Source organism: Paramisgurnus dabryanus, chromosome 10 (genome assembly GCF_030506205.2).
Source record: "Paramisgurnus dabryanus chromosome 10, PD_genome_1.1, whole genome shotgun sequence".
Lineage (NCBI taxonomy): Eukaryota > Metazoa > Chordata > Actinopteri > Cypriniformes > Cobitidae > Paramisgurnus > Paramisgurnus dabryanus.
The window spans coordinates 30,546,825-30,570,150 of record NC_133346.1 but is presented as its reverse complement, the minus strand read 5'-3'; the positions used below and the strand labels follow the sequence as shown (position 1 = coordinate 30,570,150).

Below are 23,326 nucleotides of genomic sequence, written 5' to 3'. Positions count from 1 at the left end.
GCTGTATACTTTAACACAGAAGTCACAATTTCACTTTCGTTTAATATATTAAAAGGCATAGAAGATAAAAACTGAACAAAGAATAATTACAAAATTAAAAATGACTCTTTGGAAACTCACAAAAGGGTACAAATTTAGGTTTCCCTTATTCATGTGCATTATCAAATAAGTGAACAACATACAGAAATACATATATATCTTTTTTTTCCCTTTATGCATCCAATAAGCAGCTTTAATTGATCACATTTAACACAACACTATAAAGTGGGTTTGGAAGACTGTTGAGTTGTGTTTATATTGCACATGCACAAGTGTGTTGGTCCTAGTGATCATAAAACCTCATTTGAGATGTGAATCATTTAAAGAAATGAACAGTAAAGTAACTGGCAGTTCATTTCACACAATCCGTGTGTGTGTCACCATATTCAACCAATGAATAAACTGTATAAAATCTTGCTATAGGTGCAGTAAATACACTGTGATTTGATTCTAAAGAAGTTTAAATGACAGAGAAGCGAAGAAATAAAACACTCGGCTCCCTGTAGAAAACATGTAAAAGATTGCACAGAGCTAATGAGAAGTGATAAAAGACATTAAAATGAATGTATAAACCAAACAAGGCATTATATGTGGGTGTCTATAACTGCAATAAAACACGATTAGTTGGTTAATCTCCAAACAACACGACTGAGAAGGATTGATGTCCTCTTGTCCATCAGGTAAACAAAAAAAGCACAGGTTCATTGCATGAAGAACTGTCCAATTAAATTGGCCACGCCCAGCAGGATGAGGAAGGTGTGAAAGAGAGCTGAGGGCCAGCGTAACTCATCACGCCGTTTTAATGAGATCATATGAATCAATGATGGCAGAACAAACACAAGAGCCAAACCGCATATGGCACCAGAAAACCTAAAGAAGAAACCAATCATAGATTTACCATCAGAGCAAAACAAACTACAGTACAGTTCATCATCATATCACACACACACATACGCCACCTGCTGGATGCAATACAGGGGGTTTCTAATGTATAAAGAGAAGCAGAAATGTATAGAAATAGTCATGAATAATGACATCATTTACCTAATAATAGAGCCAATATTGGGGTAAAATCTTGCCATGAGGACTCCTGCTCCGACGACAAAGATGTTCAGAAAAAAGACATGGAGGAAACTGTGGACAGAAAAACTATTAATTCAAACAAGATGCTTTTTGTCCATATAAAATCAGCTGTATAAAACCAACAACAGTCACTCAGACCTGCCTGAATCATTTTATCAATTGAGAATTTTGCTGTACCCAATTAATCGTGATATATTCATTGGCACATAATGCATTCAAATTCAAAATACTTAAGATATCCTTTTATATTCAATTTTTTTAGAGCAATTACAGGAATATCCACCTCAAGACATCATCATGTGCATTTCTTACATAACTTTAACAAGTTGTTGTTTGGTGATTCAGCAAAACAGACAGTTTGAAGTGATTTACTAAAAACGGTCTAAGCCTAATGCCATTGTTGCTATTAAAGGGGTACTTGATTATGATTTCACTTTTTTTAATTAAGTTAGTGTGTAATTTAGCTGTTTGAGCATAAACAACATCTGCAAAGTTACAAAGCTCAATGCACGTTCAATGCAAAAGAAGAGATTTTCTTTCACAGAAATATTTTTTTTTTAAAAACAGCTGTTTGGGCTTTGTGACATCATAAACCCCTGAATACAAATAAACCCCACCGCGATGCATATGCAAAAAAGGAGGTGACGCCTTGTTAAGCACAGGGTTCCCACACCTTAATTAACTTAAAATTCAAGGACGTTTCAAGGACTTTCCAGGTCCAATTCCCCTTAAATTCAAGGATTAAATGTGGGGACACATTTCAAGTGAGAGCAAGGTAACATTGTGTTACCTTTTAAGATACATTGTTACAGTTCCCTTTCGAGGGAACTTGCGCTGCGTCACTGTGGTGACACTTAAGGGGTAAGTGCATCTGAATATGTATATCAAATTCAACCAATGGTGAGGCTTAACGACAAAGACAGGGTGACGCAGAAGCCAGGAAGTATATCTCTATCTGAAATATTGCTAAATACGGTGTTACAAGGACACAGGAAGTATGACAAGAGAAAAGCAGTGTCTCGTTCCCTTCACAGAGAACAACAGTTACATACATAACCCGAGACGTTTTCATGTGTCAAACACAACTATGCAAAAAAGCATTTTGGTATGAATCAACATTCGCATAAAGAAGATATAAGAATTTAAAGCGAACAGTTTAGCATGTGTGCTTAAAAAGTCTAGAATTTTTATGATATTATTCTACACTACACAGGGAATAATATGGATTTTTTTCCAGAAAACTTCTTGCATAAAATAGATTCAAGCACTTTCAATGCCCTGTATCTATGTATGTTTATTTGAACCCTTATGTGTTGTTAGGGAAGTTTTCATCCACTGCAAGGTTTTTTTTTACTCATAAAGGGATAGTTCACCCAAAAATGAAAATTCTGTCATCATTTACTTACCCTCATGTTGTTACAAACCCGTATAAATTTCTTTGTTCTGATAAACACAAAGGAAGATATTTTGAGAAATGTTCGTAATCAAACCATTCGTGGACCCCATTTACATCCATAGTATTAGTTTTTCCTACTATGGAGGTGAATGGGGTCCAGGAACGGTTTGATTATGAACATTTCTCAAAATATTTTCCTTTGTGTTCATCAGAACAATGAAATTTATGTGGGTTTGTAACAACATGAGAGTGAGTAAATGATGACATAATTTTCATTTTTGGGTGAACTATCCCTTTAATTTGGCCACAACTTTCTGTCTGTTTTAGCAAATTGAATGATTTGGATATAAATGAATGGCTATAAAAATGTATCAGATGAATATTTTTTCCAACTTTTTTTTCATAAATCTGTTAATCAACCTCAGTACTGATCGAAACTACCAAATCTTCACAAAAATTCCATGATTTTAACTCTTTAATTGCCAAGTTTATAAGTGGTGTCACTGATTTGTGGAAAAAACACACAAAATGACTGATTTTCAATATAAAAAGTGATTGTAACTTGGGCATGTCAAAGATTGGTAAAAACATTGGCTTTGAAGCATTTTTTGTTTTTGTGTAGCATAAATTTTTCTTTTTTTTCTCCCTCATTTATTGTTAGTGGTTGTTTTTGCCCCATTAACTTCCATTATAACCACATTTTTTGATTGCAGAGCTGATTGATTGCAGACACCGTTTTGTCATGCATTTTTGAATGTTGGTGTTTTTTCCTTTTGCTAAGAGGTCAAATTTGTCATTTTTACTGTTGATCACCGGGCCAATCCCACTTCTCTGTCTTACCCCTTCCCCTTACCCCTACCCCTTAGTTTTGCACGTTCACGTGAGAGTAAGGGCTATCCCAATTCTCGTTTTGATCAAGGGGTAGGGCTAAGGGTAAGTGGTAGATACCCCTTAAAACCAAGAATTTTCGTGAGCTTACTTGAAACCAAGGGGTACCCAGAATACACTGTGCAACCGGCAACAATGGCGGCCAGATCGTCCAGAGAGTCTCATTAATGTAAGTATTTTTCGGCTTCATAATTGATTTAAAAATTACTAACGTCTTATTTTGTGCTCTACACAGTCCTGTACATATATATTTGAATTATGTTCTTAATTTAAATGTTTTTAAATTTCGCTAGTTTGCTACGCTAACGTTATGTTGCTGATTTGCACAACATTCCCGTATTTCTCTAACTAGCCATGAATGGACTCCATGCTTGTCTACAGTTTTAATTAAATTCCATTAGCAGCGAATTTCGTTTGATATCAGTGCATAACACTACTTGCTTTGGAGACATCGGTACGTGCTTTACACACTTGTCGCGTCTGGTGACGTTGCAGCCAGCTAACGACGATGTATGATGACATAACCGTAACCAAGTGGTGTCTCATTTCATAGGGGTATGTTTTCACCCCTAGCGCTTAACACTTGGTTTCGAGGGACAAGGGCTAGGGGTAAGACGAAGTGGTAGGGGAAGGGGTAAGACAGAGAAATGGGATTGGGCCACCATGTGGCACTATTAACCCTTTAGTAGGCCTATGCAAAAACAGAGCTTAATTTCTGGCTTGTACATTGAGTTATATGGAGTATAACTCCATAATAAAAGCATATTATTGTGTGTATTGCGTGCGCGCCAGTCTCACAAACTTTCAAGGATTTCAAGGACCCGTGGGAACCCTGTAAGCAACTGTGGAGAAGATAACGAAGAGCATTTTCTTCAGCAGTGTGTTGCTAACGCACTTTGTTCGTTCTTCCTAGTACAGATGAAACCTAGTATTTAGTTGCATTGTTTCACTTTTACAAGTCTCTGTTCCCTGTTGTAGTTCTGTTGATAAAGACTCAACTTCATCTGCTCTATGCTGCGATAACTAAAAGTTTGTTTCATTCTGTAGCGATCATCACTTTTAGAGGTCAACCTATATGTTTTTTTTCTCTGGCCGATATTTAGAAATCGGGGCAGCTGATGGCCAATGTATGATGCTGATTTTCTTGGCCGATATGTTTGGCCGATTTTCTATGTGTACATAATAATCAAAATGCCATCATTATTAGCAAATAATTTAAATGTAAAAATGTCACTATTTAAGCCAAAGTATTAAAAAAATGATGACTGGTACTGAAGAGTTTTAAAACCTCCGACGCACCATACATTTATCAGACACAGATAGTACCTGACACTCTGCTGTCATCATTTCTTGCTCTTTGATACGTTTTTTACCATGGATTTTATTGCTTTAATCATCATAAAGTTAACATAGACGTTTACTATGTTTTTTTAGTTTAGACTGTTATTTGGGGCAAATCTTTCTAAACACATTTACATTCTCATTTCTGAGATGCTTTGAGTGACTGATTGTGCTGACAGTGACGTCTTGCGTGTTCAGTGTTGGGACAGATCTGTTGTTTAAACTGTTTATTCAAACGAATCCGTTCAAAGCAGTCAGTTCGCGAATCGGACGCGTTGTGTGCTAATCCAGGGTGAGCAGACAAAACTATAAACAAAGTGTTACTGTAACAACACGAAAAACATTTCCTCGCTGGATATGATTTGGTCTTCCGCCTTTCGCCATTGTGTCAGTTTTGTTTTGAGTAATATGCGGGAGGGAGAAAGCAGAAAGACAGTTTAAAGACAGAAAGGGTGCACGACTGCGCGTGGCTCTGCTCTGGCTTAGTCACGCAAACAAAGATCATCACTCATTAATCACATCAAATCAGCCCAATATTTGTCTCACACACACAACCTCAGGGAGCTGCAGCAAGAGGTGGCGTCACAAGTTCTACAACAACGCAGTGTTGTATTCGCGACCAGCTCATTCGAGTACGAGTCAAGACCGAGTCCAGAGAGGGTCGAGTCCGAGTCCAGACTGAGTCCAGAGAGCGTTGAGTCTGAATCAAGACCGAGACCAGAAAAGGTTGAGTCCGAGTCAAGACCGAGTTCACATAAAGTTGGGTCTGAGAAAAGACCTAAGGTCATAGTCTGTGCATGGCATTTCTGATCTCACTCAATTCATGTTTTGTTAAAAAGGTCAACAATATACAAAGGTCCACTGTAACACAAACCACAGCATACAAATTTACAAAATAAATAAATTTAGAATTTATAAAACAAAATAATAATTTAGTTGAATAAAGATAATTGCTAATAAGCTACAGTACTGTGCAAACGTCTAAGGCCACCACCACCAGACTTGTTTTAGAAGTTTTCATGTCCATCCATATTTATTTTTCTATCTATTTTATTTAGATACAAACAGAAAATAAAGGAAATATGTACAAAAATTAGGCATCGTCTGTGTGGTTAATGTGACCTCTCTTGGCACTAAACACATCTTGATGTTTTTGAGCAGAATGAAGTAAAAGACTTTTTTTTTTACTTTATTTAAGTTTAAGAGATCCTGCCGTTTCCTGCTATTGCTCAAGTGGAAGGGGAGTTTACCCTAAAAACTTGACACTTCAGTTTTTTTTTATACAGTTTTTAATACCATATACACATTTCCTGTATTTTCTGGATGTATTCTATAAAAAAAAAATGAGAAACAATTATATATGATCACTATAACATTGCAAAAACAACAAATCTAATTCTGGCATGGTGGCCTAATGGTGTAGTGCCATTCTGTGTTTTAGCACCGCCATCTTATTATTTTGGGTAACAGCAGCTTATCTAATGCTTAAACGGGTGTGCGGGATGGATGCGTTTTATTGCACTGCCATGAGGTAAAAGTCATGGCAGTGCAAAACCTCCTCAGGTCTGACTGTCTGAACTCATGCCAGTCTAATGCCCGCAAAAAAATCACCAATCACTGTTCACGTCAATCTTACATCAGTTTAAAGAAACAGTAATATATATTTTAAAAGGGACTCGGGTGGACTAGAGAATAAGTCTGATTCCAAATGTATTCGAGTACGAGTCGAGACCGAGTCAAAATGTTAATGAGTCCATGACAAGACCAAGACCATTAAAATATGGTCTCAAGACCAAGTCGAAGACTTGTCTGAGTCTCAAGTACTACAACACTTCAACAATGCTTAGGTGCCCGCAGATGCGCCTGCCTATTAACTGGCCTAATTTTGCAGCAAAATCGACCAAAGAAGATATTTTAAAATATGCAAAAAATTGGCCAAATGATCGGCCCAGACAATAAATTGGTCAACCTCTAATCACTTTCCCCTTAAGGAGGTCGCACACCGAGCAAAAAATGCAGCGTTGTGCCATGCATTAAAATCAAACATTATTTTCTATGAATGTTCACACACCAACAGCACCTGGCAGCATCTGTCTGCAATAGCCCCTTTACAATTCCTTCAAAGGCACTGTCAAAGCTATTTTGTGTAATACACAGATGCTGTGTGCATGACAGACTGGGAAAAGCGGTACTACAATTATGTAAAACATGAAAAATAATGTTTTTTTTTGTATAATCAACCATGAAACCGTATTCAATTACACCCCAGAAACATAATCAAGGGCATAATAGCACACCATTAAGGGTGCTTTTACAACATGCACTGTTTAGGTCGACCCAAATGACGTGTTAGTCGGAGTATGGTTCGTTTGGGTCAGTGTGAACACAACAGTCGCACTCTGGTGCGCACTAAACGGCCGCTCCAAGACCGCTCTGAACAGGTGGTCTTGGAGCGGCTGTCGCCGAACTCTGGTGCGACCCATCTGTGGTGTGAACACTGCTCGACCTTGGGGCAAACCAAATACAGGAAGTTCTCCACATGTTTGAGCCACTGGGCTTTCGTCGTGACGTGAGCTGGGTGTTATATTGTGGGTTAACAACAAACAGGGCAATCTTGGTCTGTTGCAGTCTCCTGGATGTTTGAGCTGATGATTTTATAAATGCATAGCTGTCCTCCACACACACAAATAGTGATGGCTCTGTGAGAAGGTCTTTTAATAGAACATTTGCGCAATTTTGCATTAAAGCTAAAAAATGTCGCAAAGACGTGCATCGTTTATCTCCATATCTTGCTAACTTCGCTCTTCCAGTCAGGCTGGTTGTCATGGAAATGTGGGGAGTGGTCATGGGAGTAAGACCTGTCAGAGACCAATGACAGCACGGACTGTTGTCACGTGATGTACGGTGTGGCGTTTCGTGTATAGTAAAAACAACATATGTGAACACAAACCGCACTAACTGAAAAATTATACAATGTAAATTACAATTACATGTGTGAAAACACCCTTAGACAGAGCTGTAAACCACCCTACTTTCAAGTAATATTTGAGCATATTTAAGAATAATTAACTACTGACTACAATCTTTACACTATGCAGATATCCAGCGAGCTCACCCGGGGTAAGGATTACTAAAGATTTGCCCCATCAGCTGTACTCGGACGAGATACCCCAGCAGAGGGTAAACCGTGGTCATCTGGAACAGAAGGCAGGTCCTCGCTACAAACACCATGATGTCACCACTGGGGAAGTTATCCAAAAAATTCTGTAACAGAATAAAAGCAATGGTCAGTATTATGAAAGGTTTCATGCGCTTTCTGATGTACTGATGAGGATACAGTAAAAGCTCTTACTGGCTCAATGCAATCTTTAGACAGAGGAGGAGATGGAAACACAGCGAAGATCAACACACCAACGTAGAGGTATGTTAAACCTACCAGGAGATAAGCCAATGACAGATCTCGCACCTGAAACCACAACATTAAATCACGTACAGTTCCATACTACAGTCAGAGATAGTATTAGACATGCCTGAGGAAAATGTGAACATTACTTGACCGTCTAAATATGCCTAGATTGTTCTCAGTTACTGCAAGGGTGTGCAGGTATACAAGATACAGTGGGTAAACCCGTCACCATTTATTTTAAGTTATACCACGGGTCTGTTGAATGCTGTATTCTGATTGGCCGAGAAATGTTCCGTGGGTATGCATTAATTTCTGATAACCTAACTTGTCAAATGTCTTAAAAATAGGCACCAGAGCAATGTTTGTGGTAACCGTGGTCTAAGAGGAATAATTGACTCCAGTCTTTTGAATTATTTCAAAATAATGCACACCCGCTGTATAATGGTGCATTGCACCTTGGGTGTGCATTATTTTCTTAAAATTCAATGGCCCGTCGTTTATTATTCATACTTAATAGATTTCTTAAAGCTCCCATAACACACGCGGTTTCAGCATATCTGATGTTAATCTCGAGTACCTATAGTAGTATTATATCCCTCATTTCCCTGAAGAGTCTTTAGTTTTATCAGATTTATAAAAGACGATCAGCTTTAGCGATTCTTTCTGATAAAGTACATAGAGATTCAGAAGGACACACAAGCTATGGGAGGAGCGAGTCATGCAACACTGTATACAAAACAACTTATGATTTACTACATGTTCGTGTTGTTTATATAATATGCACTTAAGCCGCCTTTCCACTGCACACGACATACGGAAACGACAGTCGGAGTTCCCCCCCAGTGGCAGTCGTAATGAAGTTTCAGTTTAATCGTATATGGGAGAAAAGCTCATTCCAGAGCAAGAGGCTTCATTCTAATATATTTCCATGGTGGAATAAATAAACGAATGCAAATGAATGAAACAATAAACAGCTATGCATATATAACAAAGATTGCCAATATTTTTTGGAGAGAACATATGAAGACAAGATTAAAATAATAACGTACACAAATTAAATTAATAATGTATTACTTATCAGTAATGAATAGTTTTTTTAAAGGATTCAAGTGTTACTAATAAAGTTAAACAAAAAGGATTAATCATTTTCACCTCACACACAGTTTATGATTGGAATACAATGAAATACATCACTTCCAGTCGGCATATTGCATGCGGTGTAGTCGCACTAGTTCAAATTTTTTTACGGATCCAACCCTCAAAACGGATCCGAAATTTACGCATCCGCAGATGGTCGGCCCCTCACGCAGACCCTTTGTGACTCTCCATCTGAAATGAATGACTTCCAGTTTATCGACCGTTGTTTGTCGTGTGCATTGGAAAGGCGGATTTACGCGCCGATCTTACTTACCACATGCAACTCATGACCGGTTGGGACTTTTCAATAAAATCCAGCGTTAAACAGAAACACACGCAAAACTTTGCTGCTACCCCGGATAAATAATCTATATCCATTGTTTCCATAAAACTGGCTTTATCTCCTTACATCCAAAAACACAATTTTTCTTTCATGCCATTGTTGATTCTTGATATAAAACAAAGCACTCTCATGAAGTGATGCCTGTAAGTTAGCGTCCTCTGTTCCTGCTTTCCCACTGATTGACGTGTGGGCATGGTTTTCTAGGGAAAGTGCCTATAAAAAGAAGTGATGCTTACAGCTTAGTTAACTCGACAATTATTAGAAAACACTTCCCTGCCAATGACGCGTTTTTCCGTTTTTCCGCAATACCGCTATTATCTCTTCCGCAACTTATGCGACCCAGAAGTTACGCCTCACATGTAAGAGTAAGAACTCAGTGTATGTTTTTGAGGATCGCGCTGAATCTGATCTCTATCAAAAGTCCTTCAAAAAAAATTGAATTATCTCAGCTTTTTGCTCAAAATTTTTGAAGAAACCTACCCATATTTGAGAGGTGGTTACAAGAGAACTAATGAAGGTATGATGAGACTTTTTTTTTTAGAGTCTGTTCTTTCATTTGATATATTGTATGTTTATATATTTAAAGAAGAGCATTTTCTGAAAGGCACTAAACTTTTGTAAAAATCATGCAAAATGCTGGCCCTGGCAACGTTTTTAAAATCACACCTGAGCATGCATGCAACTAGTTTCTCTATACAGGAGGCGTCTTCAAGCTTTTATTACCAACAAATGCTTTTGTATAAAGTGTTAAAGGGGTGGTTCAATGGTATTTCATGCATTCTGACTTAACACAGTTATAGAGTTGTTTCCTCATGCTAAACGTAGGCAAAGTGTCAAAAAAGCAGTTGGGCGTGTTGAAGAGTATTTCTGTGACGAATGCACTTCGCCAGGGTTCGTACAAGTTTCGGAAAGATTTTTTCGATTACAGGTCCAGCTGACATTTCAGGGGTTTCTATACGCATCACTTCTTTATATGGGCACTTCCCCCGGAAAACCCCGCCCACCCGTCAATCAGCGGGAGACGCTAGAACTTGCAAACATCTTATCACGCCACTCAGCTTTGTTTAATTTCAAAACTCATCAATGGCACGAAAGAAGAACTGTGTTTTTGGATGTAAGGAGAAGAAAGCCAGCCTTATGGAAACAACGGATAATGTGTTTATTCGTGGTAGCAGCAGACTTTTGCGTGAGTGTTTAATGCTAAAATAATAATTACCGTGTAATGAGTTGCATGTGGTAAGTAAGACTTCTGTGTCATTTTGGAAATAGGCGCGTAAGTGCATATTATATAAATGACAGAAAGATGTAGTGAATCATAAGTTAAACAGTGTTGTATGACTCGTACTTGCTCCTCCCGCGGTAGTAACTCCTCCTTCTTCATTTCTTCGTATGTTATCGGAAAGATTCGGTAAAGCTGATCTGTCTTTTATAAATCTGATTAAACTAAAGACTCTTCGGAGGTATAAAGGATGTAATACTACTCTATAGGTACTCCAGATTAACACCAGAAATGCAGAAACTTGTGTTATGTAAACTTTAAATACATTTCAGTAAGCGTGTTCAATACTTTTTCCCTGTGTCATTTTACATACACATTACTTAATCCATGGACATCTATAGTTTGATCTCTTTGAATGTGTGGATTGCATGGGTTGTTTCTAATATTTGTTTCTAATGTTGTCTTTTACTGCTCTTTAAGTAACTCTTGCTTGTCTAAATCACCTATCCTTACATAGTTTAAAATATCAAAAATGACCAAACAAGATTTAAAACTGAGGTTTTTGCAAACTTTAAAGACTCCCATGACTTTAAAAAACATTTTGTAGACATAAGATTTGGCTGTCAGTCTGACTCGCCTCCTAGATGTACATCGTAAAGAGTACACATTTTGCAGTATTTGTTTGTAATGACAGCTGTTCATTTGAGACTTAAAGTACCAAGAATAGTGTGGAGAAGTGATGTGCTGGACATTGCTGTAGAGAGGCTGAGATTACTCACATTGTTTTCTTGATGTTTGTTGTTCTTCATAAGCGTGATGATGCAGTTGTGAATGAAAAATGCTAACGTCAAAACACCACTCAGCTGAGGAACCGTTGACCTAAACTCTACATTAAGTCAGAGAAAAACAAAACAGCTGCATATCATAAAATAAGGCTGGATTTACAATGCAAATCTTAATGCCCAATTCTGATTATTTGACTATATCTGATTTTTTTTGATGACCCGCTTACATAATTTTCATAAGTGATTCGTATGCGATATTAGCATTTACACTAAACACTAGGGCTGCACGATAAAGATCATATGATCGTCATGCACATCTCGTCAGTTAAGCGGGTTACTTGATTACTAGTAAATCGCCAACACCTGCTGTTAGATGGAGCAGCTTTTACTAAACCAAGCCGTAGTTCACTGACAATTGGGGCAATTTCGCCTTAATTATTATGGATGTATCACTTGCGATATGTATGCGATATGGCCCAGCTTGTGACTCAGGCAAAATGCTTATACAATGTTTAAAGGCAGGAATTATCTAAAAAAACTTCTTTACAAATTTGTTTAAACTGTCTTTATATACCAATACATAAGTAAAATGTAAGTACTCTGAAAAAGAGAGTATAAAAATCCATTGTCTGTAAACCTCTCACCACTGTTTTAAACACAGCTCATTTTTCCATTCACTCCACCCCCTCCCTTCTGGGTTTCTTCTAAAGCCACGCCCCCAAAACACATGAACCCGCGACGCTGACCGGCTCTGCTGGGAGCGCGGTGCATGCAGTAACATCATGTCACAATCGCATGTAATAATACACCTAACTTTATCATTATGAATATAAACAAATAGTATGGCTTTTAGTACTCACTATTAAGCCAGTGTTTTGCATGGAAGAGTTTCCGTGATAAAAGCATTGTTGACTCTAATGAGGACTACACTCTGGAGACAATACCACTACCGCATCGTCGACTCGAGGAAAAGCCACAAGATATTTACTCTCGTTTGATTGCTTCGTTTATTCCTTTTGTTTGCCTTCGCTGACTGCATATGCAGGTACTGTGATTTCTGAATGCACTTTCTCTGCCGTACTTTTGCTCTTCCTAGAGTGCCTCATGCACGTTCAAATCAATTGGGTGTGCGCATGTGTGGGCTGATTACCATAGCAACAGGGGTGGTGCCATGGTCGCGTGAGAGAGTGATAGTCGCGCAAGCCAATCATTTGTTTCGTCCCGAATGGAAAAATGAGACACTCGCGGTTTATACTCTCTTTTTCAGAGTACTTACATTTTAATTATGTATTGGTATATAAAGACAGTTTAAACAAATTTGTAAAAAAGTTTTTTAGATAATTCCTGCCTATCCTGCCTTTAAATACAAGATTATACCGCTTTATTTCTGTTAGCCATGAAACCGCTAAGAATCATCATGTGAGTTAGATAATAAGATGTCATTTACCTGCAACAAAAACCTCAGAGGACACAAACCAGTGGAACTCAAGGTGAAAGCCGAGTCGAATGGCTTTAAGGGTGACGAGAAAGATGAGATACAATACAGATAAAGTGCCTGTAAAAAAGCAAAGAGTCTCAGATTCAGCAGGTTCACACCGCACACCAAAAACACACCAGCACTCAAGAAACAATCTAAAAACAAAAATACAACATTTTTACTATTAATGACTGCTTTTCATTTTACAATAGCTGTACAAACATTACACAAGAATGCATACACAAACACACCGGCTACCTGCTGGAGTCCCACAAAGTTCAGTACTGAGCCCCTTTACCCTTTAACACTCAGTTAAGTAATTCTCACTCATTCATAACTTAAATTAATTCACCCAATCCAGAATATCACCATTTATTAGGGGGGACACAATAAATCTTTTTGTTTGCAATATCTGCTGCAATAAACTGTCCACGATTAAAGTAATATCAGAGTGGAGTGTATCTTTTAATGTGTTAAGTCTGTTTTAATGCCAAGCCACATGAAGCATGTAATGCACAATAAATGTTCATTCAGTTTGACGAATTTTCTGTACATCTCTGTTACTGTAATTACATTTGTATTATATCAGCCTCATATCAGCCAATCACTCTTACCGAGAAAGGTGAACCTGGCGAAAAAGGAGGCAGAACGAAAGTTGAGTAGTGGGAGGAGAAGAGCGATGAGGTAGAACGGGACGGTGTTGGTTTTACTCCACCAGCGGTCAAACGTTGCATGTCCTGTACCGTTGTCACTCACAGAGAACAAGACAACACTTCTGTTCCTGTCTGGATCCAAATCTGGATACGGACAAACCACTGCAAGAGACCACAGAAACACATACTGTCAAATTAATTTACAATAAAATCGCATTTTTAAAGAGAACAGATTCAAGGCATCAATCCAATAGATGACCGATTCATGCAGGAATCCAGGATTCAATACAATATTTTTGTGTGCACGGGCTTTTGCCTGCTCACCTCTCTCTGAACCATTGGTGCCATACTCTTTATCTGATGTGCTGACATTGTGAACATAGTCTGAAGATGCAAAACATAGTCAATAATATAGAGTAATTCAAAAACTAGAAGACATCTGATCAAATAATAAAGACAAATATAACCTTACTTACTGTAAATGAATTCCCCCGTGTTGAACATGAAATTGGACATAAGAACCCAGTAGACCACCATTGCACCGACCAATGACACCAAAGAGAATATAAGACTCGACCATTTTCCAAACGCCCCCAAGTAATATTTACATACATCAGGAAACTCCCAGTCTGATGTATCTACGTAAGCTGCAAAGATAAAGCTTTATATTTCAGATAATAAATCCTAATGTCTGTTATATTTCAGTTTCATTGATGGACATACTGAATACACAGCACAGCATTCCAGCAGTAAACGTCCTATATACTCTTTCTATACTTACAATCAATGTTTAAACTTGAATAAATTACATTTTTATTTTAACAAATTTTAATTTTAACAAAGATTGCTACAGTTTATAATTACAACATTAAATAATGGGATAAATTACTGCTGCACTCAGATCAAATATAAGACTATTTGTTACCATTACAAATAACCAGCTATTCCACAAAAACAAAATGCAATTGATTAGATTTTCCGTTGGCTTACGTATTGACTTTGTGGATTTCAATACTCTGTAACAGCAGTAGAGCATCAGCAGACCCATAAGAACAATAATGATGATGCCCAGAGTGAAGCCAGCCTGAAAAATACAAACAACATCTTTACACACAAACAACGTCAGTACGGCCTGAAGAACACAGACAACTAGGGCTGCATAGTCGATAATATTTGATATTGAAAATAGCGTATAACGAAATGTCATTATCCATTAGCGTAGTTATCAATCAATTTCTTTATTGAATATTTTCGACTACTGGATTAGTTATTGCAGGTGTTAGATCAAGTCTCCACACCAGACAATATTTAGGCTCCGGACGCCAGACCCCGCCAGAAAATATCAGTTACTCAGCAGAACTGTTAATCCCAAAATTTGCGTTTAACAGTCTTCTGACAGTCAAGAGGTTGATAGATTAAAGCTAGAGAAGAGCAAAAGCAGGAGACGCAGTAATGATGGTAAAAAGAACAGAGTTTAATGATCAATCTCAGTTGCGTATGTCTCAATGTTCAAACTTCATCTCCCAGCATAAATTCAACATGCGTTGTCATACCAAAACTGCTAAACAGTAACATCACATAAACCTTGGGCTTCCATAAACATTCCCTTATCTATCTCTATTCATACTAACAAAACAGCTCCACAAACATGAGATTGAACGACAATGAAAATGCATAAGCAAGGAAAATTAAATAAGAAATACAAAATATAGAAATATGATAAATGAATAAATAAATGAATAAACAATAATATAATGATAAAATAATCATATAATGAAATTGATCATAATAAATAATAATCAAATAATAAATTAAATGGATAACTAATGATTACGAAAATAAATGATAGAAATAAACTAAATAACACAAAAAGAAAAAACAGGTCACAGCCCTACAGCCAACATCGCAACAGCCTGTAGCAAGAAAAGGAAATAAAAAGTATTAAATGTACCTGTTTTATCCCCCATGGCATACTCAATATGGATGTTCCCATCATGGTGTTCCATATGGCAAAACTGCAAAACAAACATTTATTAGACATAAACACTTTTTTGCATAGTGGACGACTGCTGCATTCTCTTAGCTTTGTTTGGGGTTTATAAATTCTATTAATATAGCTTTTCTTGTACTGTTCCTGCTACAATCTTAAAGATTTCACTGTTTCAGTTTGCATTTAAATAATTTATTCTTCTTTTAAGATCCATTTACATATAAGATGGAAAGGCAAGCACAAAGCACATTCTATTAATAGCCTCGATTTTAATATTTATTTATTATTTTTTTAAACACAAGCCTGGTGCTGTTTAGATGATTGACAGAAACAACAATAGCCAGGGTTAGTTGCGGAGCTTCATAAAAACATTTCGAGAGGGCACCTACATTGTGACAATGCTGGGGTTTTTGGAAGGACTGTCACCTCCCTGTACTTTGTACGCTGTTCCCAATGGACTGTAGACATAGATGTCCTCAGCAGCAGGAATCACATGATCTGGAGGAACCTGATGAAGATAACATTCATAAACAAAAGCATTACTGCATTGTGGTGTGAGGGTTGTCATCAGAGCGGACATAACTGTGAATAGATAGACTGGATCACATCTTTAGAAACATCGATGGAAAGAGGGATTTGGTTGAAAGATGAATTACTGTACATTTCTTTCAGTCTGGTGATTTATGAATGAGTCTTTACAAGGCAAAACAAGTGAGGAAAATTAAACCTAAGGGCCTTGAAGAGTATAAAACTACGAAGACAAAACAACAGCCTGTTCATAAATATCTGTGAAATAAAGCTTGATTTGTGTTTGTAAGTTATATAAAGATGAAGTGTCACACCAGCAGTCTGTCTGAAGAAGCTGTTAGACGGCCGTAGTAGTGAACTCTACTGTTCAGGACTGAAGCTTCAGCAGAGACTCTCTCCTGAACATCTTCACCTACTATATTTTTTGGCTCCACGTGAAACGGCCTGAAACACAGAAACCAATATGATCCTGAGCTGAGACAACATCTCTTGTTTTTACAGCACACTTAGCCCAAATCTGATGTTTGCTGTAAACTGTGGTAAAAATTTATATGAAATAACAGTCATGTCTATATTAACAGTTTATAACAATAAGCATCATCTAATGGCTCGGGGTCAGTGTGAGTTTCAGGTCAGCAAGAGGACCCATCGGTGAGCTACTGGTAAGCTATTGCACTCCTCTGATCCTAACCCGTTCTGTGCATCTTCTTCACTTTAACCAAGTAATTGATAGCATAAAACAGAAGACTGAATTATTTTTCTACAATAAGGTCAACATTCAGCTATTATATAAAGTGGATTACATTGTCACTGCCTTCATGTACTTTTTGTAATTATTGTAAATACTAGTTTCCAAATTTGCACATAAATCCCCTCTGATGTCGCATTTACCTTTGGAAAGTTCGGAAATAATTGTGATACCCAAATTCCCGGGATTAGAGGGCTTTAAACTTCAAAAAAAGCAAGTGGGTGAAAGATTTTTGGTGTGGCTGCTACGCTTATTAGCTTTTATCCGCAACAGCTTAATGGCCTTGTCTTGTCGTTAAAAGAGTACATATTGGAGTCGTTAATTAATGAGCCTAGGACTAGGTTTAGATTATATTAGGACATTTAAGTAGTTTTAACAAACATGCCTTACCAAAACATTACTGGTGTACATCTTGAGACAAAACAATGCCACTGATATATTTCAAGATATGTGAGTGCAAGCTGAGTTCAGTTAAGACAACTTAAACAACCATTTTAGTCTTGGACTAGACTTAAGCATGGTCTGGGACCCATACGGGTGGTTTCCCGGAAAGGGATTAGCTTAAGCAAGGACTAGGCCTTTAAAATTAACATGTTTGAGCTGTCTTAACTGAAAATTAGGGATGAACCAAAAGGATTTTTGGGCCGATACCGATACCAATTTAAACAGACAACTTCCGGCCAATACCGATGCCGATACCGATATTAAACATTTATATGCAATACTATACAGTTGGTCTATTAGCTAGTTATTTCTGCATCAAATTATTTTTACCGAACATGGATTGGATCTAATTAACATTCAACTGACCAACATAATAAGAGAGGCACAAATTAAGCTGAAACAAATATAATAAGAGAGCATGAAAACCTTCAAAGGTGGTTTTTGCTATTCAGCATTTCTTTTATAAACAACATTAACTCATTTTTTTTCTGTCGGTGCTTAAGTATTGTGCACACCAGAACATTAAATCATTTTAATTGAACAACCGACATGCAACTCATTGCCTTTATGCGGTTAATAAATAAACAATCGGTGTCGGTCTTTCTCGTGCCTTTGCCGATATGCCGATATTTCAAATTCATCAAAAAACAGTGGCCGATACATTGGGCATCACTACTGAAAATAATTATAATAATTTTTAAGGCATGTTTATTAAAGATGCTTAAACATCTTAATTTAACTAAAACCCAGAATACACTGCAGGATTTTTGCACTCCAATAAGATCATTACCTTATCACAGTGTGCGACATTGATCATTTCAACTTGGGAACGTAGACTGTACGATGATGACACGGAAGCTTCGGCAGCTGCGTCACACGTTAGCACAATGTCACCAGCATGCGCTCATGGTAAACAAATACCAGTACACAGGTCGTAGCAGCAAACACACTGTGCGGTGATCATGTTGAATTTCTGACATTGTCAGAAAACTATCGTAGGCTATCTTTGGACGCAAGACCGAAAAAACGGACGTTTTTGAACCTCTCTCACTGTAGGACCACCGATTAAGAGCCACGATCACAGAAATTGCAACGATTGTTTCAGGATGGCAATCTTTCATCTGGGACAGACAATAATCGTCCAGTGTACCCCGCGCTTAAGGCCTAGCCCTGGCTTTAGCTAAGCCTATGTAATATAGAACATGAAGATATTTATTATACTTTTGCTTCTTTTTGTAAGTTCATATCACCTGCTCAATGTCTTTTATGAAAAAGACAAACATGAACATTCTTTAAAATGTTTTTATTTTCTCTTCCATTCAGGAAATAAAGTAACAACAGTGAATACACTGCAAAAATGACTTTCTTACTAAGTATTTTTGTCTTGTTTTCAGTAGAAATATCTAAAATTTCTTAAATCAAGATGTATTTTCTTGATGAGCAAAATGACCTAAGAAAATAATACTAGTTTTTAGAAAAAAAAAATACAATTTAAGTGAATTTGTGCTTAAAACAAGCAAAAATATCTGCCAATGGTGTGAGAAAATTTTACTTGAATTAAGTTTTTAAGAAAAAAGAAATCTTATTTCACAATTTTTTTTCTCACCCCATTGGCAGATAATTTTGCTTGTTTTAAGGACAATTTCACTTAAATTGAATATAATTTGTCTTAAAACTAGACTTATTTACTAAGGTCATTTTGCTCATCAAGAAAAATCATTTTAATTTAAGAATTTTTAGATATTTCTACTGAAAACAAGACAAAAATACTAAGTAAGAAAGTCATTTTTTGCAGTGTAAATGACGACAAAACTGGTTTGCATGAACTACTGCATCATTATATTAAAGAATGAGCGTTAATGACAGCAGAGATTCTCTAATGTAAATTATTAGTCATGACACATATTGTACCTTCTCTGTCTGGAGTCGAGTGAATCTGTGTAATAGTCCACCACCGCTCGCATCGAACCCAGTAATGGTTTACTGTCTTCATCCATCATGACGTGCTCCTGTCAAACTCTCATCACACGTAGACACTTCAGACCTTCTCCAAACTATCTTCAATGATCACTTCACTTCTGCTGGTGTTCAACTGTGGATAAGACAGACGGACACTGTAAACCCTGAACATACAAACATCATGAGAATCAATGCGACATTTCACACACAGACTCTACAATGTGTCCTGACATGCCGGTCCTGTGAGAAATGTGCAAACATCCATCAGGACGCCTGCTATTAGAATGAGAAACACTCACTAAATCATGATCATTTAACAAAATAGCCTTAAATAGCATACACTGGAGAATATGTAAGTAGATTATGATTACTGTTGAAACAAAGACATATTGATACGTGTTGAGAAAAGGAAATACTCATTTCCCCTAAACGTAAACTTCTTCTGCATATAAAATACATTCATATTTTCAAACTGTAATGAAGTTGGATCCTCTTCTACATAAACGATCATATAAAACTTATAATGTCAGCTTCTGGACACACGTGACAGTCACATTACATCAGGTGTTTTTTATACAAGCAGAGGTTATATATGACACACCTTCACTTGCCAAATCATTTCACAATTTAATACAAAACCCTACGAAAGGAATCCAATAAAAACAGTTGCTGTATAACATAAATAAGAAAAAAACTGAATGATTGTTTTGCTATATAAATATGTACTTGCTTGGCTGTAACATCAGACGAAATACTCATTTGAATTATATAAAAAGAGGACCGGAACGACAATTACAATACACACTTTCATCACAAATATCGCTTTATCAGCTAAATCTGTGTCATTGTAAACACAAAGTTAAAGACTCGTCAGCAGGTTAATGTCAAATATAAACAAGCTGCACAGGATGAGCGCATGTTGAGATTGTTTATTATCAGATCATCTACGTTACAGTAATAAAGCGTTAAGTTTTTAGCTTTAATTAAAAAACTTACCCAATCCTGTCATACAGCAACAATCTGCTGAGCCAAACAAATGTTTTGAAAAGGAAATTCAGTATTTAAATGGCACGTGCTTTCCCAAGGTCGCGTGGGACTTGAAGTACACATTGTACCTGAATATAATGCATGCTTATTGTGTGAGAGCGCTTACGAAACTACACTACCCACAATTCCACCGCGACTGACGTTCACTTAGTCGGCTCGCAGCGACTACAAAACAAAACCAAAGGGTTTAACATGCAAACGTAAATCAAAAAAAAAAGTCAAATCAAACAATTGAATAAATGTTATTTTCTGTTATTTATTAGGCCTTTTCTTTGCATATTACAAGCACGAACCATGTTTATCATTTCACTTGAAAATGCAGTGTAATTAGTTTAACTTTGTATAATTTGACCAAAGTATATTTCTGAAAGTCTGTCTCTGAAATGCCTAATTAAAGGGATAATTCGCCCCAAAATGAAAATTAGCCCAATTTTTAATCACCCTCAATCTGTCCTGACTGTTTTTTAGCTTCATTGCCCCACTTCAAAAAACAAATCCTTCCATCAAAAACTAAAAATACAGTTATTAAATGTGGTTTTATAAGGAAACATATTTCAAACTTTATAAACTGTCACACATTCTTTAATGTATGCATGTTTACAAGAGGTGGTGGAGGGCTAACTGTTGATTCAATGTTACAAAAACCCTAACAGTTTACCTAAACAGCATGGATGCTAAAGATCTATAATAAAAATGAATGAATCTAATGAATGCATTGGCTATTAACTGTAGGCTATCTCACCTTTGTCAGTAATATCATTTAACCACAACATTTGTCTGGATCTAAATTTGTGATTTAAATTTCTGTTTTGTTTTTGCTGGAAGGCATTTATTTTTATATCCTTTAGTTTATAGATGGTTTCATTGGACAAACGCATGTTTTCGCGACCTGAATCAAAGTGAAATTCCGTCTGTATTTATTAATTGGTCTGGTTAGTTTTTTAAACTGATCTCTGAAACAAATACAGTGCCTTGCTGAAAATAAAATGTTTTGGTTTGCTAAAGATGAGGAGAGATGGCGAGCATGGATCACAATTTTGTGGAGAGGTATGATACCCAGGCAAGAATTCAAGGACCTGGAGCTAACATTGTATACATTAATTTTACATAGTAACATTAGCTCAGTGTAATAGTTGATACGATAAGATAAGATAAGTTAGATATGATAAATATATGAACGAATGTAATAAACTAAAAGGGCTCTGTTGTTATTGATTCTATGTCTACCGGAAGTTGTGTTTAGTCCACAAAAGCTGTTTATTTATGTTGTTGCTGCTAAAACTGTCTGTACACTGTTTAACTCCAAACACACCTTTCTCAATATCTTTGTCAAACCTAAGGTTTTCACTTCACTATGAAACCTGTTGGAGTTTTGGTTACGTCATAATTCTGACAGCATGTGCTTGGACCAGACCACGTTGTGTGTTCCCTGGCCCTAAGTAGTGTCTATCTGGCTTTCCTAAAGGTGCGGCATCTGTGTTGGAAAATGCTTGGACTGAGGAACGGCAGCTTTGCCCATGAAGTCCAGGGTATTATATGACCAAGGGCAGTAAGGTGTGCACAATGAGTGTGCCATGATGACTTCACATAGTGACCATGCAGAGCACACTTTGAGTGTACCACAACCTCACATCATGACCATAGTATGAGCACAGTGAGTGTGGCGTGACCTCACATTGTGACCATGATATGAGCGCAGAGTGAGTGTGGCGTAGCCTCACATTGTGAACATTATATGAGTGCACAGTGAATGTATCATGACCTCACATCGTGAACATAGTTTGAGCGCACAGTGAATGTGCTGTGACCTCACATTGTGACAATAGCTCATGATGTGAGGTAATGCCACACTCACTGTGTGCTCATACTATGGTAATCATTTTAGGGGAACAGCACACTCATTTTGTTATAGCAGGACAGCACACATGTCTGGAAAATGTTGGCCCAAGTAGAATGTCATCCTTCTTACCTATAATTTCTAAGAAATATATAGGAATGATCATAGAATCAAATTTAGGACACTTTCTACACAGCATTTTATACAGCCATACACATGGTGTGTAATATATACACAGTACCATATAAAATCCATGAATGCATGCAAATACAGGAATGTTTTTTTTTTTCATTTATTTATTTATAATGGGACCATGCACAATTTTTAACATAAAATTTTCATTTCATTTATTGTACCGGATTTAGCCAAGGGCTATTTTTCATCCGTAGTCCCCCAGGCAGGTCAACACTAACATAACATTACACAAACAATACCTATGTTCACATATAATAAATACATACACACACTGTCAGGGCCATAAATAAATTAATCAATCAGCTTAACTACAACAGTCTCAGTGATTACATAATTGGTTCATTTTTAAAAATAGTTTTAAACTTCTATTTAAAAGAAACATGAGCTTTACACCCTTTAATGTCCTCTGGTAAGGCATTAGTGGCTTTTGATGCGAAAGATGAAAGTCCAAATGCGGAACGACGAAAAGGAACCAGACAATCACTCATAAGTGATAGTCTGGTAGATCTCACAGAGGTTTCACAGCGAAGATGAATAAAGTCACGTAATACAGAAGGAGCCAGACCATTGAGGATTTTATGAACCATACACAAACTTGAATAAAGTCTAAAATTATCAAAATTTTAACAATTATGTTTCTCTATAATCCTACAGGAATGAAAATTATTAGATTTTTTATCTAAAATTTTTAATGTCTGTTTATATAAAGATGTCAAAGGTTTAATAACAGTTTCTCCAGCTTGACCCCAACATGTCAAACAGTAGGACATATGAGAAGAAATTGTGGCATGCATAAAAGCCTTAGCTACAT

General features: G+C 36.9%; 1 protein-coding gene across 2 annotated transcripts; it reads right to left on the bottom strand.

Moving 5' to 3' along the window:
• Positions 1-22: 22 nt before the first annotated feature.
• Positions 23-20,562, bottom strand: slc38a9 (solute carrier family 38 member 9). Of its 2 annotated transcripts, none has more exons than XM_065240514.1 (15): positions 20,433-20,562; positions 19,389-19,569; positions 16,600-16,729; positions 16,147-16,265; positions 15,719-15,782; positions 14,758-14,851; positions 14,244-14,414; positions 14,092-14,151; positions 13,729-13,929; positions 13,085-13,192; positions 11,632-11,738; positions 8,100-8,213; positions 7,863-8,011; positions 1,084-1,173; positions 23-909 (listed from the first exon to the last, which is right to left on the bottom strand). In XM_065240514.1, the coding sequence occupies exons 2-15, from the start codon at positions 19,475-19,477 to the stop codon at positions 741-743; spliced, it is 1,665 nt and encodes a 554-aa protein (XP_065096586.1). In that variant the 5' UTR covers positions 19,478-19,569; positions 20,433-20,562; the 3' UTR covers positions 23-740. The 2 variants fall into 2 exon arrangements, with proteins under 2 accessions (XP_065096586.1, XP_065096587.1); XM_065240515.1 differs by having other exon boundaries at positions 19,389-19,600; positions 20,433-20,539.
• Positions 20,563-23,326: the final 2,764 nt, after the last annotated feature.